This window comes from Erythrolamprus reginae, chromosome 13 (genome assembly GCF_031021105.1).
Source record: "Erythrolamprus reginae isolate rEryReg1 chromosome 13, rEryReg1.hap1, whole genome shotgun sequence".
Taxonomy (NCBI): domain Eukaryota; kingdom Metazoa; phylum Chordata; class Lepidosauria; order Squamata; family Dipsadidae; genus Erythrolamprus; species Erythrolamprus reginae.
The window spans coordinates 13,461,989-13,477,071 of record NC_091962.1 but is presented as its reverse complement, the minus strand read 5'-3'; the positions used below and the strand labels follow the sequence as shown (position 1 = coordinate 13,477,071).

The 15,083-nt window shown below is 43.1% G+C and overlaps 1 protein-coding gene across 1 annotated transcript in view; it reads right to left on the bottom strand.

The window, feature by feature from the left end:
• Positions 1–3,149: 3,149 nt before the first annotated feature.
• CNIH2 (cornichon family AMPA receptor auxiliary protein 2) overlaps positions 3,150–15,083 on the bottom strand; it is a 42,162-nt gene continuing 30,228 nt past the window's right edge. Inside the window, exons 4-6 of the mRNA XM_070766698.1 lie at positions 9,865–9,977; positions 7,149–7,292; positions 3,150–6,276 (exon numbers count right to left, since the gene is read on the bottom strand). Coding sequence (XP_070622799.1) covers positions 6,249–6,276; positions 7,149–7,292; positions 9,865–9,977 — 285 coding nt within the window. The 3' untranslated portion in view covers positions 3,150–6,248. The remainder of the gene's footprint in view (positions 6,277–7,148; positions 7,293–9,864; positions 9,978–15,083) is intronic.

The window sequence follows — 15,083 nt, the reverse complement described above, 5'->3', positions numbered from 1 at the left end:
AGTGGCGAAATCTGTCACGATGCATTGAATGACCGCATTGCCTGGCAACGAAAGGGCCTCTCCCAACTGCGGTTGTTAAAGCGAGGACTTCCTGTAGTGCAAGACGGACTGAAGCCTTCAAAGGTTTGAGGAATACAGTGGTTCCTCTACTTGCGAACTTCATTCGTTCCGTGACCAGGTTCTTAAGTAGAAAAGTTTGTAAGAAGGAGTTTTTCCCATGGAATCAATGTAAAAGCAAATAAGGCGTGCGATTGGGGAAACCACAGGGAGGGTGGAGGCCCTGTTTCCTTCCAGGAGATTCCTAGAGAGGCCCCACAGAGGCTTCTCCTCACCTTTTCCGGGCCTTGTTTCCTCCCAGGAGATTCCCAGAGAGGTCCCACGGAGGCTTCTCCCCGCCTTTTCCAGGCCTTGTTTCCTCCCAGGAGATTCCTAGAGAGGCCCCACGGAGGCTTCTCCCCGCCTTTTCTGGTCCTGTTTCCTCCCAGGAGATTCCTAGAGAGGCCCCACGGAGGTTTCTCCCTGCCTTTCCCGGTTACAGTTTCGGAGGCTCAGGTTCGTAAGTGGAAAATAGTTCGTGAGAAGAGGCAAAAAAAATCTTGAACACCTGGTTCTTATCTAGAAAAGTTTGTAAGTAGAGGCATTTGTAGATAGAGGTACCACTGTACAGTTCTCCACATCCCCTGGCTGCTCAGGATGATGGGAGCCCGAGTCCAAAAGCAGCAGGGGGGAGAAATAATAGAGGCATCCTGAGAGAGCAGGCGGGGTGGGCTGGATGGCCTCCCAAGACCCCTTCCAATTCTAATTACTCTGACAGGCCGAGATTATTACCACTCTTGCTGGTCCGTAAGGGCGGTTTATCAATTTAATAATTTAAATTAATAAATTGTTGGCAGCAGGGGGCAGCAGCCCTTACAAATTAAAACAAAAACAAACCAAGTTGAATGGGCAGATTTGAGACTTCGCGGTGTTTTCCTAAAGGGAAATAGGTTAAATCGTTAAGAAATTTTTTTTCACAGAAAATGGAAATTATTTTTTAACATTGCTCCAGCCACCTGGCTCAGGCTCCAGAGAGACAGGTGATGGATAAATCATAATTAATAATAATAATAATAATAATAATAATTTATTAGATTTGTATGCCGCCCCTCTCCGAGGACTCGGAGGGCGGGAGGAAATATTTTCATTTTTGGTGAGCTAGGTGGCCACCTCTGTGTGTGTGTGTGTGTGTGTGTGTGTGTGTGTGTGTGTGTATATGACGGTCTTGGTATATTCGGGTTTCTTCCCGTGTAGGATTTGGAAATTTCTGGCGACGTTTCGAAACGTCTCTATATATATATATATACAATATATATATTGTAAGAAGTATATGTATATATACTGCTGAAAATATATATATACTGCTGGGGGGAAAATAAAGAGAACCCTAAAATAACACATTCTAGATCTGAATGAAACATTTTTTGAATATTTCATTTGCACAACAGTCTGTGAAATTGACTGTCAATCAATTAGTTGCTTCCTAAGCGGACTGTTGAATTTCACAGAAGTTGGACTGACTTGGAGTTATATTCTGGGTTTTTTTTTAAGTGTTCCCTTTATTTTTCTTTTTTTTAGCAGTGTATAACCCCCATGGGGAACACCCAAAGGACAGCTAGATGTGTCTATTCGCCGGATTTGGGAAACTGGGGGGTTTTTTTGGGGGGGTGGAGTGTTTGCAGGGTGTTTCATTATTGGAGGGGGGAGAGACACAGGGGAGAAAAAAGGAAGGGTGAAAAAACTTGGGAAAACAAGAAAGGAAGGAAAACTAGCCAAGAACCAGCTGTGTAGGGGACAGAAGGCCCTGTGTGTGTTTTGTGTTAGGATGGTTTCTAAAGATGGCTTGACAGCTTTTGAAAGAGCATCACAGTGGTGGGGGTTTTGGGGGGGGGAGAGACAGCTCAGCGCTCTGGGGGTGGCTGTGCACGCCTGCCGGCTGAAGCAGACACGGCTCTCTTGCACGCTTCCTGGCGTGTGCCACGCACGCGGTATCCCTCGCCCACGCAACCTGTCTTGCCCGGATGTAGCCGCTGAGCCCCAAGACTCGGATTTGAGAGGGAGGTCTCCCTTCCTTCCTCCTCCTTCCCTTCTTCATCCCCTTTCTTCTTTCTCCCTTCTGCAATTTTTCCTTCCTTCTCCTTTCTTTCATTCTCTTCCTCCCTCTTCCTTCTCCATCTTTTCCTTCCTTCCTCTCCCTCCTTTCCTCCTTTTTCCTTTCCCTCCCTTTCCTTCTCCCTCCCTTCGCCATCTATCTTTTTCCTTCCTTCTATCCTCACTCCCTCTCTTCTCTTCCTTACTTTCTGCCTTCCTCCCATCTTCTATTCTTTTCCCCCTTTCCCACCCTCCTGTTCCTTTCCCACTCTTCATCTTTTCCTTCCTTCCATCCTTCTTTCCTTTCTTCCTTCCTTCCTTCTTCCTTTCTCACCCTGCTTTTCCTCCCTCCCTTCCCCATCTTTTTTCCTCCTATCCTTCCTCCCTCTTCCCTTCCTTGCTTCCTTCCTTCCATTCTTCTTCCTTTCTCTCCCTCCTTTTTCCTTCTCTCCCTCCCTTCCCCGTCTATATTTTCCTTCCTTCTATCCTTTCTCTCTCCCTCTTCTGTTCCTTGCTTTCTTCCTCCCTTCCATTCTTTATTTCTCACCCTCCCTTTTTCCTTCTCTCCCTCCCCCATCTCTTTTCCTTCCTTCTATCCTTCATTCCTCCCTCTTCCCTTCCTTGCTTCCTTCCTTCTTCCATTCTCACCCTCCCTTTTTCCAACTCTCCCTCCCTTCCCCATCTGTCTTTTCCTTCCCTCCCTTTCTTTTCTCCCTCCCTCCCATCTCTCCTGATCACGCAATGACAGGGATGCTATGACGGTCGTAAGCGTGAGGATTGCTGTAACTTCGGTCACTCAATGGAGGCGGGTGTCAAAACCTCCTTCGGGTGAAGATCTGCTTTCGTCCACAGAAGACAGAGGAACTCCTGGCCACCCATCAAATCATTGTCTTTATTTCCAATAGGACTTTGTTTTTATACAGCGCCCCCCCCACCAAGAGGGGTAGGAATGGGGTCCGGTGGTCTCCCACCCACCCCCAAAATCCAAAGTTTCCACTCCTGTTTGTTGTTTTTTTTAAAAAAAAAACCCTGGTCAGCGCATTTCGAGCTGGATCCTTCGCTGAACGAGCCAGAACAAGAATTGAGAAGGAATAGATGGAAAAATATATGGAAAGAAGGAAAAGAAAGAAACCAGAGGGGTTTGGGTAGTTTGGGCTAATTTGGGTGCAAATTAGGGATTTCCAAACTTGGCAACTTTGAAGACTTAAGGACTTCAACTCCCAGAATTCCCCAGCCGGAAAATGACACAAATTTTAAAACTTAAGGGCTTCAACTCCCAGAATTCCCCAGCCAGCAAATTATACAATTTTGAATATTTAAGGACTTCAACTCCCAGAATTCCCCAGCCAGCAAATTATACAAATTTTAAGACTTAAGGACTTCAACTCCCAGAATTCCTCAGCCAGCAAATTATACAATTTTGAATATTTAAGGACTTCAACTCCCAGAATTCCCCAGCCAGCAAATTATACAATTTTGAATATTTAAGGACTTCAACTCCCAGAATTCCCCAGCCAGGAAATTATACAAATTTTAAGACTTAAGGACTTCAACTCCCAGAATTCCTCAGCCAGCAAATTATACAATTTTGAATATTTAAGGACTTCAACTCCCAGAATTCCCCAGCCAGGAAATTATACAAATTTTAAGACTTAAGGACTTCAACTCCCAGAATTCCTCAGCCAGCAAATTATACAATTTTGAATATTTAAGGACTTCAACTCCCAGAATTCCCCAGCCAGGAAATTATACAAATTTTAAGACTTAAGGACTTCAACTCCCAGAATTCCCCAGCCAGCAAATTATACAATTTTGAATATTTAAGGACTTCAACTCCCAGAATTCCCCAGCCAGCAAATTATACAAATTTTAAGACTTAAGAACTTCAACTCCCAGAATTCCCCAGCCAGCAAATTATACAATTTTGAATATTTAAGGACTTCAACTCCCAGAATTCCCCAGCCAGCAAATTATACAAATTTTAAGACTTAAGGACTTCAACTCCCAGAATTCCTCAGCCCACCATACTGGCTGGGGGATTCTGGGAGTTGTATAATCCACACATCTTAAAAGTTGCCAAATTTGGAGGCCTGTGGTTTAAACAATGCCACGTTGTTATTATTATCAAATCGTTATTAAAAACAATGAATTCCCGGGCAAGAAAAGAAATTAAAATTATTTTCATTCTTACTTTGGGCCTTTAAATTCACGGCTTTATTTTTTGAAGGGGTTTCATGGAATCCTAACAGCTGGAAGGGACCTAAAAGGTCATCTAGTCCATCCCCCTGCTGTCCAGTCTTTTCTTTAAAACGTTTTAGTTTCATCTTTGCCCCATCCTTCCCTGAAGGATGTTAGATTAATGCAAGGGTTGTTAGATAGGGACAAGAGATATTAAATTGGCACAAGGGTTGAATCTCTTGCTTTGTGGGCATTTAAAGCTACATTGGGGGGGCTGATGGACAAGGTCACCAAACTGCAAAGCCCCCCAGGCCCATTCCTCTCTCCAAATTCAAATCTCAGATGTCCAAATTAAAAAAAAATACTTGGGAATCCTGATGGAATGGATGGAGGGCCGAAGCATAGATTAAATAACTAACCCCCTCCCTCGAATAAATACTTTTTTTTTGCAATTTTATACAGTTCCGTTTTGTCAGTTTAAAGTTTCTTCGAAATCTTAATATTTTTAATTTTAATCGTTTGTATCTCCATGACCTTGTACGCCACCCTAAACCCCCCTCTCTGGTGTGAAGGGGCAGGTGTTTTTTTTTTTTTTTTAAAGGAAAATAAATATTAAATAAAAGTGGCGCTCACGAGATTTACGGAAGCAAACTTCTCGACTCTTCTCCTGACCCCTAGTTAAACAATAAACCAAAAGAGGAGCTTTAAACCAAATCCTGCAAAAAATCTGCTTTTGCTTTTGAAAAAAGGAAGGCTGAAGGGGAAAAACAACAACCCTCCTCTTTTCACTGAAATCAGGAAAGCAGAGCCTCCTCAGCCAGGAGCAGTCTAGTGAATTTAAGGCTATTCCTTTTGAGCCAGCTGGTAATTTTATCTTTAAAAAAAAAAACAAAAGATCTGCAGCCAGGATCCATAATTCTCCACCACAAACCACTACCACCCACTGGCTTTAAAACCATTGAAATCAAATTATCGCAGTTAGGGGGCTTTTAAATATGAAAACGCACCACTTCCCCCCCACTTTTAAGAGACAGACTGGCTTTCCTGAATGAAAAGGCTCATAATTTGAAGGGGGAGACGGGTAGAAAAGGACAGAATGCGTGAAAAGGGAGGAAAAATGGGGGGGGAGAGAAAGAGAGAGGTTGATCTATCGTCATAGCAACAGATGCTGGTCCTCAGCATCGCTATGCTGTCTGAGAGCATCCCAGGAAGAGCAACAAAAGATGGGGGGGAAAACCCAGACTGGATTGGTTTTTTCTTTGTACCTTCTCTCCCCCCACCCCCCCTCACATCCCAAAAGCTTATGGAGCTTCTCCGGGGAGGACAAAAAGGGGAGAAGACCCTGAGCCCCCCCCCTCCTCAAAATCACTCCCCGAGTATATACTGTATATATCCTCAATTAAAGAGCTACCAAATATTGGGATTTTCCTTCTGGTGGATTTTCCATTCCTTTTTTTTTTTGTGGAAAAATGGAGTTTTTGGCTCCCCCCCCCCCAAAAAAAAGAGGGGGTCAGTGGAAGGGGAGGAACTCAAAGGTGGACAAAAGCAGGTCCAACCCAGGGAAGGGAGAAGATGGAGGGAGGGGAGAGAAAGGGGGAGAGGGTTTCTTCTGCGCCTCCAAATCCATTCGCGGACGGCCTCGAACGTTTCAGCGGGGGCAAACACCGGCTTCCTTCTCCAAATCATAACCGTTGTGTGTGTGTGTTGTGTTGTGTTGTTTTCCGGAGCCCGGGAGGGGGGAGCAGGGGAAAAAAAAGAGACATCGGCGACGGCGGCTTTCCGGCTGGTTAACGGCTTCGTCAGGCACGTGTGGGTCCATCTCGGCTTAGCGTTTCAGCCTCCGGGAAGAATGTTGGTTGGGTGGGTGGGGGTCTCGATTCATCCCAGAGGAACCAAAGGGGGGAGGTGTTGATCCGAGGGTCCTGCCCCTTTGATTGGCGCGGTTAGAAACTCACCAGGGTATAAACCATACTGCGGGCCGGGAAAAAAGGAGAGAAAGGACCGTGATCAGATCCATCCTGACGTATAGAGAAGCGGTCCTCGGTTTACGGCCACAATTCGCGGCCCAGCACTTCTGCTGCTTGGTTAAGGGAGAGGTGCCCCAGTGTACGACCGTTCTCGCCCGCTGTTGTTAAATGAATCACTGCGGTTGTTATTTTAAGTAAGACGGTTGTTAAGTGAAACTAATCTGGCTTTCCCCTTGGCTTGGCAGGAGGTCACAAAAGGCGATCTCCTTCAGTCCCTTTCCCTCCTTCTTTCCTTCCTTCCACCCTCTCCCTTTTCCTCCTTCCTTCCCTCACTCTTCCTTCCTTCCCTCCCTCACTCGTCCTTCCTTCCACCCTCTCCCTTTTCCTCCTTCCTTCCTCCTTATTTCCTTCCTACCTCCCACCCTCTCTCCCTTTTTGTCCCTCCTCCCTCCTTTCCTCCACCTTCCTTCCTCCCTCTCTCCCATCCTCTTCCTTTTCTTCCCTTTCTTCCATTTTCATTCCTTCCTACCTGCTACGCTCCCTCCCTTTTCTTCCCTCCTTCCCTCCACCTCCTTCCTTCTTTCTCTCCTTCCTTCTCTCCCTCCCTCTTGCCTCCTTCCTATTTCCCTCCCCTTTCTTCTCTCCTCCCTTCTGTCCTCCACCTTCCTTCCTTCCTTCTCTCCCTTTTCCTTCCTTCCTATTTCCCTTCCTCCCTTTTCTTCTCTCCTCTCTCCTTTCCTCCACCTTCCTTCCTTCCTCCCCTCCCTCAAGAAGGATCTAAATTTGGCAGTGTTTCTGGTTACTTTGGCATAACCGTTGAGAGAAAAATGGGGTAAAAGTAACTACGGAGTCCTGTAGGTAAAAGTCAGGACTCACCTGTACAGGTAATAGAAGAAAGACAACAGATAAAAAGCCAGTTTGCACCATGATTCTTTCTGGCAATAATTTAAGATGTCAGCATTCATGATAGAGACGGCATCGTACATGACTTCGGAGCCATCGGCCGGGCGGTGAAAGTACCTACACAAAAGGAAGGCAGAAAAATTTAAAAAAGCAAGGAGCTTGTAAAATGCCCAATGGTCATCTCAAGTGGCCTTCCCCCCCCCTCAAAATGGCTAACCGTGAACTCATTATGGCTAATTTTGACCTCACAATTGTGGCCTCAAAATGGCTAATTATGACCTCAGAATGGCCAATTTTCTCTCAGAAAGACCAATTGTGATTTCAGAATGACCAATTTTCTCTCAGAATGACCAATTGTGACCTCATAATGACGAATTTTCTCTCAGAATGACAAATTTTCTCTCAGAATGACAAATTTTCTCTCAGAATGATGAATTTTCTCTCAGAATGACATTTTTTTTCTCAGAATGACCAACTGTGACCCCAAAATGACCAATTGTGACCTCGACATGACCAAACAGGACTTCTACATGGCCATTTTTGAGGGTTTCACCTCAAAAAAGCCCCCTGGAATTTAGGGGCTAAATTAAAGTTTAACCAAGTTAAAATAAAACAGCCCAGATTTTATTAGACTGGAACTCCCCCAGCTCATCACTGTCAGGAGATTGAATCTCACCAACTCAGACAGAAGGAGAAGAGAAAAAAAAACCTGTCGATTTTTAGGGACAAAAAATGGAGGACTTAATTGGATTCCTGCTATTTTCCATTTAATAATGCCGAGCTTCGAAATCTCACTCCAAAAAAGACTCGGAAGGTTGCCCCAGCAGCTGCTCCTTTTTTAGAACCAAAGTTAGCTATTTCAATATATAGATAAATATATACGCATATTTACCCCACTAAGTTCTATTTTTACATGCTGCAACGAACAAGGACATCTACACTGCCAACTGACGTTATAAAGGACCAAATAACATCTGTTAAACAAAATTTCCAACTTTTTTCTCACTTTCGGTCAAGTTTTTGGAAGAAAAGTTTCAACAGATCAAGTCCTCGTTTTGCAACGATCCATTTAGTGACTGAAGTTACAATGGTGCTGAAGAAAAAGTGAATTACAATCGACCATTGCACATCAAACTTCTGGTGATTGGCAAATGGAATGTCTTCCTTCCTCCCTTCCTCCCTCTTTCTCCATCCTTCCTTTCTTCCCATTCTTTCCTTCTTCCTTCCTTTCTTCCTCCCCTCTTTCTCCTTCCTTTCCCTTCCTTCCTCCCTCTTCCTTCTTTGTTCCTTCCCCCTTCCTCCTCCCCTCTCTTCCTCCATTCATCATTCCTTCCTCCCTCCCTCTTTCTTTCCTTCTTTCTTCCTTCCCTCTATTTCTCCTTACTTCCTTCCTCTTCTTCTCCCTCCCTTTCTTCTCTCCTTCATTCCTCCTTCCTTTTCTTTCCTTTCTGCATTCCTTCCCCTTTCCTCTTCTACTTTCCTTCCTTCCTTCCACCTTTTCTCTTTATTCCTTCCTTCTTCCCTCCCTCCCTTCCTCCTTCTCTCCTTTGTTCCCTTCCTTTTCTTCCTTCCTCCCTATTTCCCTTCCTTCTTTCCTCTTCCCTTCCCTTTTCAGCCCCCCTGCCCTCCCCCACCCGAGCAAGAGATTTATCCTTAACAAAATGCAAATTCAAAAATGAGATTTTGTGTTGAATACCTCTCACAAAAGGAGCTCTTATTATTTTTAATGCATAGCTTGAATGGGTTGAGTTTTCCCCCTTAGGGAATGAAGGGGATCAGTTCCATAATCCAAATTCTACGAGTGTGTTGTTTTTTTTTAATCAACCTTGTTCTCATCTGACTTTGTTCTCTGACAAAGCAAAGGACTTCTTGGAACAAGACTGGGAAGGATTCAGGGCTTCTATGCTGGCTCATTCGATTTGGGGCATTGGGGCAGAAAAGAGGGAGGGAGGGAGGGAGGGAGGAAGGAAATAGGGAGGAAGAAAAAGAAGGAAAGCAGGGAGGGAGGGAGGAGGGAAGGAAGGAAAAGAGCTAGAGAAGAAAAGAAGGAAAGGGAGGGAGGGGGTGGACAGAAGGATGGATAGAGAGAGAGACAGAGACTAGATAGGTAGGCAGGCAGGTAGGTAGAGACAGAAAGATTAGATGGATAGATAGATAGATAGATAGATAGATAGATAGATAGAGATATGATAGATAGATATGATAGATAGATATGATAGATAGATATGATAGATAGATAGATATGATAGATAGATAGATAGATAGATAGATAGATAGATAGAGATAGATATGATAGATAGATTTGATAGATAGATAGATAGATAGATAGATAGATAGATAGATAGATAGATAGATAGATAGATAGATAGATACGGACAGACAAGATAGAGACTAGATAGATAGATATAATGATAGAGAAGTTAGAGAAAAGTAATAATAGGTAGGTAGGTAGGTAGGTAGAGACAGACTGGATGGATGGATGGATAGCTGAGATAGATAGATGAGATAGATAGATGAGATAGATGAGGTAGGTAGGTAGATAAGATACATAGAAAGATTAGATAGGTAGATAGATAGACAGACAGACAGATTAGATAGATATGAAGATGGATGGATGGATAGATAGATGGACAGACAGACAGACAGATAGGTTCATTGATTGATTGATTGACAGGGGCTCCCTTCTTACCTCCACAAGTGATAGAACAGGAGGGGAATGTTGAGGCCCAGAGTCACCCATTCAGCTGCACAAAGGAACATCAGGCAGAAAAGGCCATGGATGGAATATTCCGGAACCACGAGCTGTCGGAGACAAGAAAATTCAAATGCCCCCCCACCCCCATCAGATTGCAAACGGATGAATTTTTTTTTTTAATGTTTGGTTCGATTCTTACGGTTCGCAACCCCTTGGATAAGGCCACCACGATCCTCAGAAAATCCCCCACGGTACAACTCCCCTGCACAAAATCCTTTCTGTTATAAAACGGATTTATTCGATGTTCTGTTTTCACGATTCTAATCGGAGCGATCTCGACAACCTCGACAAAAAGGATTATTTTCTCTCTAATTTTATTTATTTGGGGCTCGCATAATTACCAAGACAACCTTTAATTTTTTTTTTTAAGAACAGATAGAAAAGATTAGAGAGATGGAGAAAGAGGAGAGAGAAAAAAGAGAGAAGGAGAAAAACATAGAAACATAGAAGTCTGACGGCAGAAAAAGACCCCATGGTCCATCTAGTCTGCCCTTATACTATTTTCTGTATTTTATCTTAGGATGGATATATGTTTATCCCAGGCATGTTTAAATTCAGTTACTGTGGATTTATCTACCACGTCTGCTGGAAGTTTGTTCCAAGGATCTACTACTCTTTCAGTAAAATAATATTTTCTCATGTTGCTTTTGATCTTTCCCCCAACTAACCTCAGATTGTGTCCCCTTGTTCTTGTGTTCACTTTCCTATTAAAAACACTTCCCTCCTGGACCTTATTTAACCCTTTAATATATTTAAATGTTTCGATCATGTCCCCCCTTTTCCTTCTGTCCTCCAGACTATACAGATTGAGTTCATTAAGTCTTTCCTGATACGTTTTATACTTAAGACCTTCCACCATTCTTGTAGCCCGTCTTTGGACCCGTTCAATTTTGTCAATATCTTTTTGTAGGTGAGGTCTCCAGAACTGAACACAGTATTCCAAATGTGGTCTCACCAGCATTCTATATAGCGGGATCATAATCTCCCTCTTCCTGCTTGTTATACCTCTAGCTATGCAGCCAAGCATCCTACTTGCTTTCCCTACTGCCTGACTGCACTGTTCACCCATTTTGAGACTGTCAGAAATCACTACGCCTAAATCCTTTTCTTTTGAAGTATTTGCTAACACAGAACTGCCAATACAATAGTCAGATTGAGGATTCCTTTTCCCCAAGTGCATTATTTTACATTTGGAAACATTAAACTGCAGTTTCCATTGCTTTGACCATTTATCTAGTAAAGCTAAATCATTTACCATATTGCCGACGCCTCCAGGAATATCAACCCTATTGCACACTTTAGAGTCATCGGCAAATAGGCAAACCTTCCCTACCAGACCTTCCCCTATGTCACTCACAAACATATTAAAAAGAATAGGACCCAGAACAGACCCTTGTGGCACACCGCTTGTAACCTGACTCTGCTCAGAATACTCGCCATTCACAACAACCCTCTGGTGTCTATGCTTCAGCCAGCTGCAAATCCATTGAACTATCCAGGGATTAAGTCCAATCTTCACTAATTTATCTATCAGCTCTTTATGTGGAACCGTATCAAAGGCTTTGCTGAAATCCAGGTAGGCAATATCCACGGCACCACCTTCATCCAACACCTTTGTGACATAGTCAAAGAAATCAATGAGATTAGTCTGACATGATTTGCCTTCAGTAAAGCCATGCTGATTTGGGTCCAATAATTTATTGTTTTTTAGGTGCTGATTTATCCTCTTTTTCAGTAGAGTCTCCATCATTTTAACGACAACTGATGTCAAGCTAACTGGCCTGTAGTTACCAGCTTCTTCTCTACTGCCCTTCTTGTGGATAGGCACAACACTTGCCATTCTCCAATCCTCAGGAACATCTCCTGTTAACAAGGATTGGTTAAACAAATCAGTCAGGGGGGTAGCAATGACAGATCTGAGTTCTTTAAGAACTCTGGGGTGGATGCCATCTGGACCCATTGCCTTATTTATCTTTAATCGTTCAAGTTCTTCTAAGACATCGGCTTCTAAGATCACTGGAGCTGAATCCGTACAGTTGGAGGCAATGCTATATCCCTCTATAGTATTATTTTGTAAGGTGTCTTTTGAGAAAACTGAACAGAAGTAGCTATTGAAATGGTCAGCGATCTTCTTATTCCCATTAATGCATGTATTTTTCCCGGTACTAAGCTTCATGATGCCGCAGTTTTTCTTCTTCTTATCACTAATATATCTGAAGAAGGTTTTATCCCCCTTCTTTAGAGATTTGGCAATTTCTTCCTCTTTTGAGGCTTTAGCAGCATATATTATCTGTTTCGCCTCCTTCTGTCTCATTTTATACACCTCCCTATCAGCTATACTTCCAGACTCTTTATACCTCCTATAGGCAGCCTTTTTTTCATTGACTATAGTCCTTACATCATTGCTAAACCATAGCGGTTTCTTCTTCCTTTTACCTTTAGTTATTTGTCTTACATACAGTCCAGTGGCTTTTAAGATGGCCTTTTTAAATACAGTCCACTGGGTGCTCGCTCCTGCCATTTTATCCCTCCCCTTTAATTCATTATCTAAATATTCCCCCATTGCATTAAAATTTGTTTTTCTGAAATCCAATACTTTGGTTGCATTATAGGATTGCTCACAATGAGTTTTTATATCAAACCACAAACATAGATGGTCACTGCAACCTAAATTTTCTCCCACCTTGACCTCTGAAACCCAATTCCCATTCGTAAAAACTAAATCTAGAATATTCTCCCCTCTAGTTGGTGTCTTAACCAGCTGTGCCAGAGCTGCTCCTGTAAAGGCCTCTACTATATTCTTACTTTTGCATGTAAGGGCACTTACATGCAAGAAACAGAGAGGAAGGAGGAGGAAGAGAAAGAGGGAGAGAGAAAGAAAGACAGGAGAAAGGTAGAAAGGAGAAAGAAAAAGAACAAGAAAGAGAAAAAGAGGAGAGAGAAAGAAAAAGGGAGGAGAAAGAGGGAGAAAGAAAGAAAGAAAGAGGAGAAAGGGAGGGAGAAGAGCAAGAAATTTATTTATTTATTTATTAGATTTGTATGCCGCCCCTCTCCGTAGACTCGAAAGAAGGGGGAGAGAGAGAGAAAAGGAGAGAAAAAAGAGGGAGAAAGAATAAGAAAGGGAAATAAAGAGAAAGAAGGAGAAAGAGTGGGAGGGAGAAAGAGAGAGGGAGAAAGGGAGAAAGAAAAAACAAGAAAGAAAAAGTGAAGAGAGGGAGAAAGAGATAGAGAGAAAGAGGAGAAAGGGAGGGAGAAAGAATAAGAAAGAGAGAAAGAGAGAGAGGGGGGAGAGTGATAGAGGAAATCAATCTTAGATTTTATTAATAGTCGCTGGCTGACTAATGAATTCATGACAATTGTGTGATCAGCCCAACGCTTTATTGTCAGGTGTCACAGCATCTCTGCCATCAGTCTAAGACCGGGTGGGTTTGGAATGGGAATGGCATCAGAAATTGCCATCTGAACGAGTTGACATCTGGTTTCTAAGCCCTGACCTGCTTTTGCAAAAAAGAAATCGCCGTGAAAAAATAATGCAATATGACAATGCAAGAGACTGTAGGAATGCAGCATAATAATACATTATAATAATGCAATAAAAGAATGCAACCTAAGGCAATGTAGGAATGAGACATAGGAACGCAGCATAATAACGTATTATAATGCAATAAAATAATGCAGTGGAAGAATGCAGCATAATGTATAGTAAATGCAATAACATGATAAAATTAAAATAGGATAGGATAGGATTCTGAATAGAATAGAACAGAACAGACTAGGAGCAGGAAAGGGCCCTAGAGGTCATCTAGTCAAGCCCTCTCCTCAAACAGGAGAGCCTACACCATTTTGGATCAATGACTGTCTCTAGTTTATTTTTTAAAACCTCCAAGGATGGAGCGCCCCACAATTTAAGAATAAATCTTAAATACAGCGGTACCTCTACCTAAGAATGCCTCTACTTAAGAACTTTTCTAGGTAAGAACCGGGTGTTCAAGATTTATTTGCCTCTACTTAAGAACCCGAGCAGGAAATTTGAGAGCGGCGTGAAGGTCTGGCCAGTTTCCCGCCATTCCCCCTTTAATCCCGGTCATGTCGGGCTTTTCTGGGCTGCTAGAGGAGCCTTTCGGTGGCGCTTAAGGAGGCTTTGGCAGCCCAGAGCAAACGATACATTTTCCTTTCTTTGGAGAGGGAATAAACTTCTGCCAGCGCCCAGAGAAAAGAAACGCTCCCTTCACTCTGGGCAGCCCAGAGCAAACGAAGTGTTTCCCTTTCTCTGTTCATTGCCTCAGAGTCCTTCCTCTTTTTTTTAAGCCTTAAAATTTTGGATTTTTTTGATTCCCCTCCCCTCACCTTAAGAACCTGGTCACGGAACGAATGAAGTTCTTAAGCAGAGGTACCACTGTATATCAGAAGTTATAAGAATACAGTATAATGCAATGTAAGAATAATAATGTATTATTAGTCCATTTTGGAGAAGGGTGGCTTATAAATCTAATAAATTATATTAAATGAAATAATGCAATAAAGGAACGTAGCATAATGTATAAGAATACAATATAAGATTGCAACCGAAGACAACGTAAGAATGCAATGTATGAACACAATGATGGTGATGATTGTGGCAGTCATTTCAAGAGAGAAGGAAGGTCAAAATGAAGGGGTCAGATTTGGCTCTTGTTACCCCCAACTAAGCTAATATCTGTGGGGCAACTGTGCCCAGATGGAAAATCAAAGCAGGACTGAGAATCCCCCCCCCCACCCTGCGCCAGCCGCTTCCTTCCTTCGCTTCAGTTTAATTTAGACTGACAGGAACAAGCTGCAACAGATTTGAGAGGAACATGCTTCACTTTGTACTGTGTGTGCCTTGCTCACAAAGCCACACTTCCAAGACAAGAATAACCCTTAGCGGTGGGCACCCCCAAACCCCCTGGCGGCTTGGAGCTCGTTTTTAGAAACTCGAAAGCTTTCTTAAGAACAAGGGAGTGGATGTGGATTTCGATCTGATGGGGAGTGTACTTGTGCTTTGGAGAGTGTGTGGAGGGAGGGAGAGGTACAAGGTGGGTGGATAGATGGCTGGAGAGAGAGAGAGAGATGGATAGATAACTGGACAGAACAGACGGACATAAATGATGGATGGATGGAAGGAAGGAGGAAAG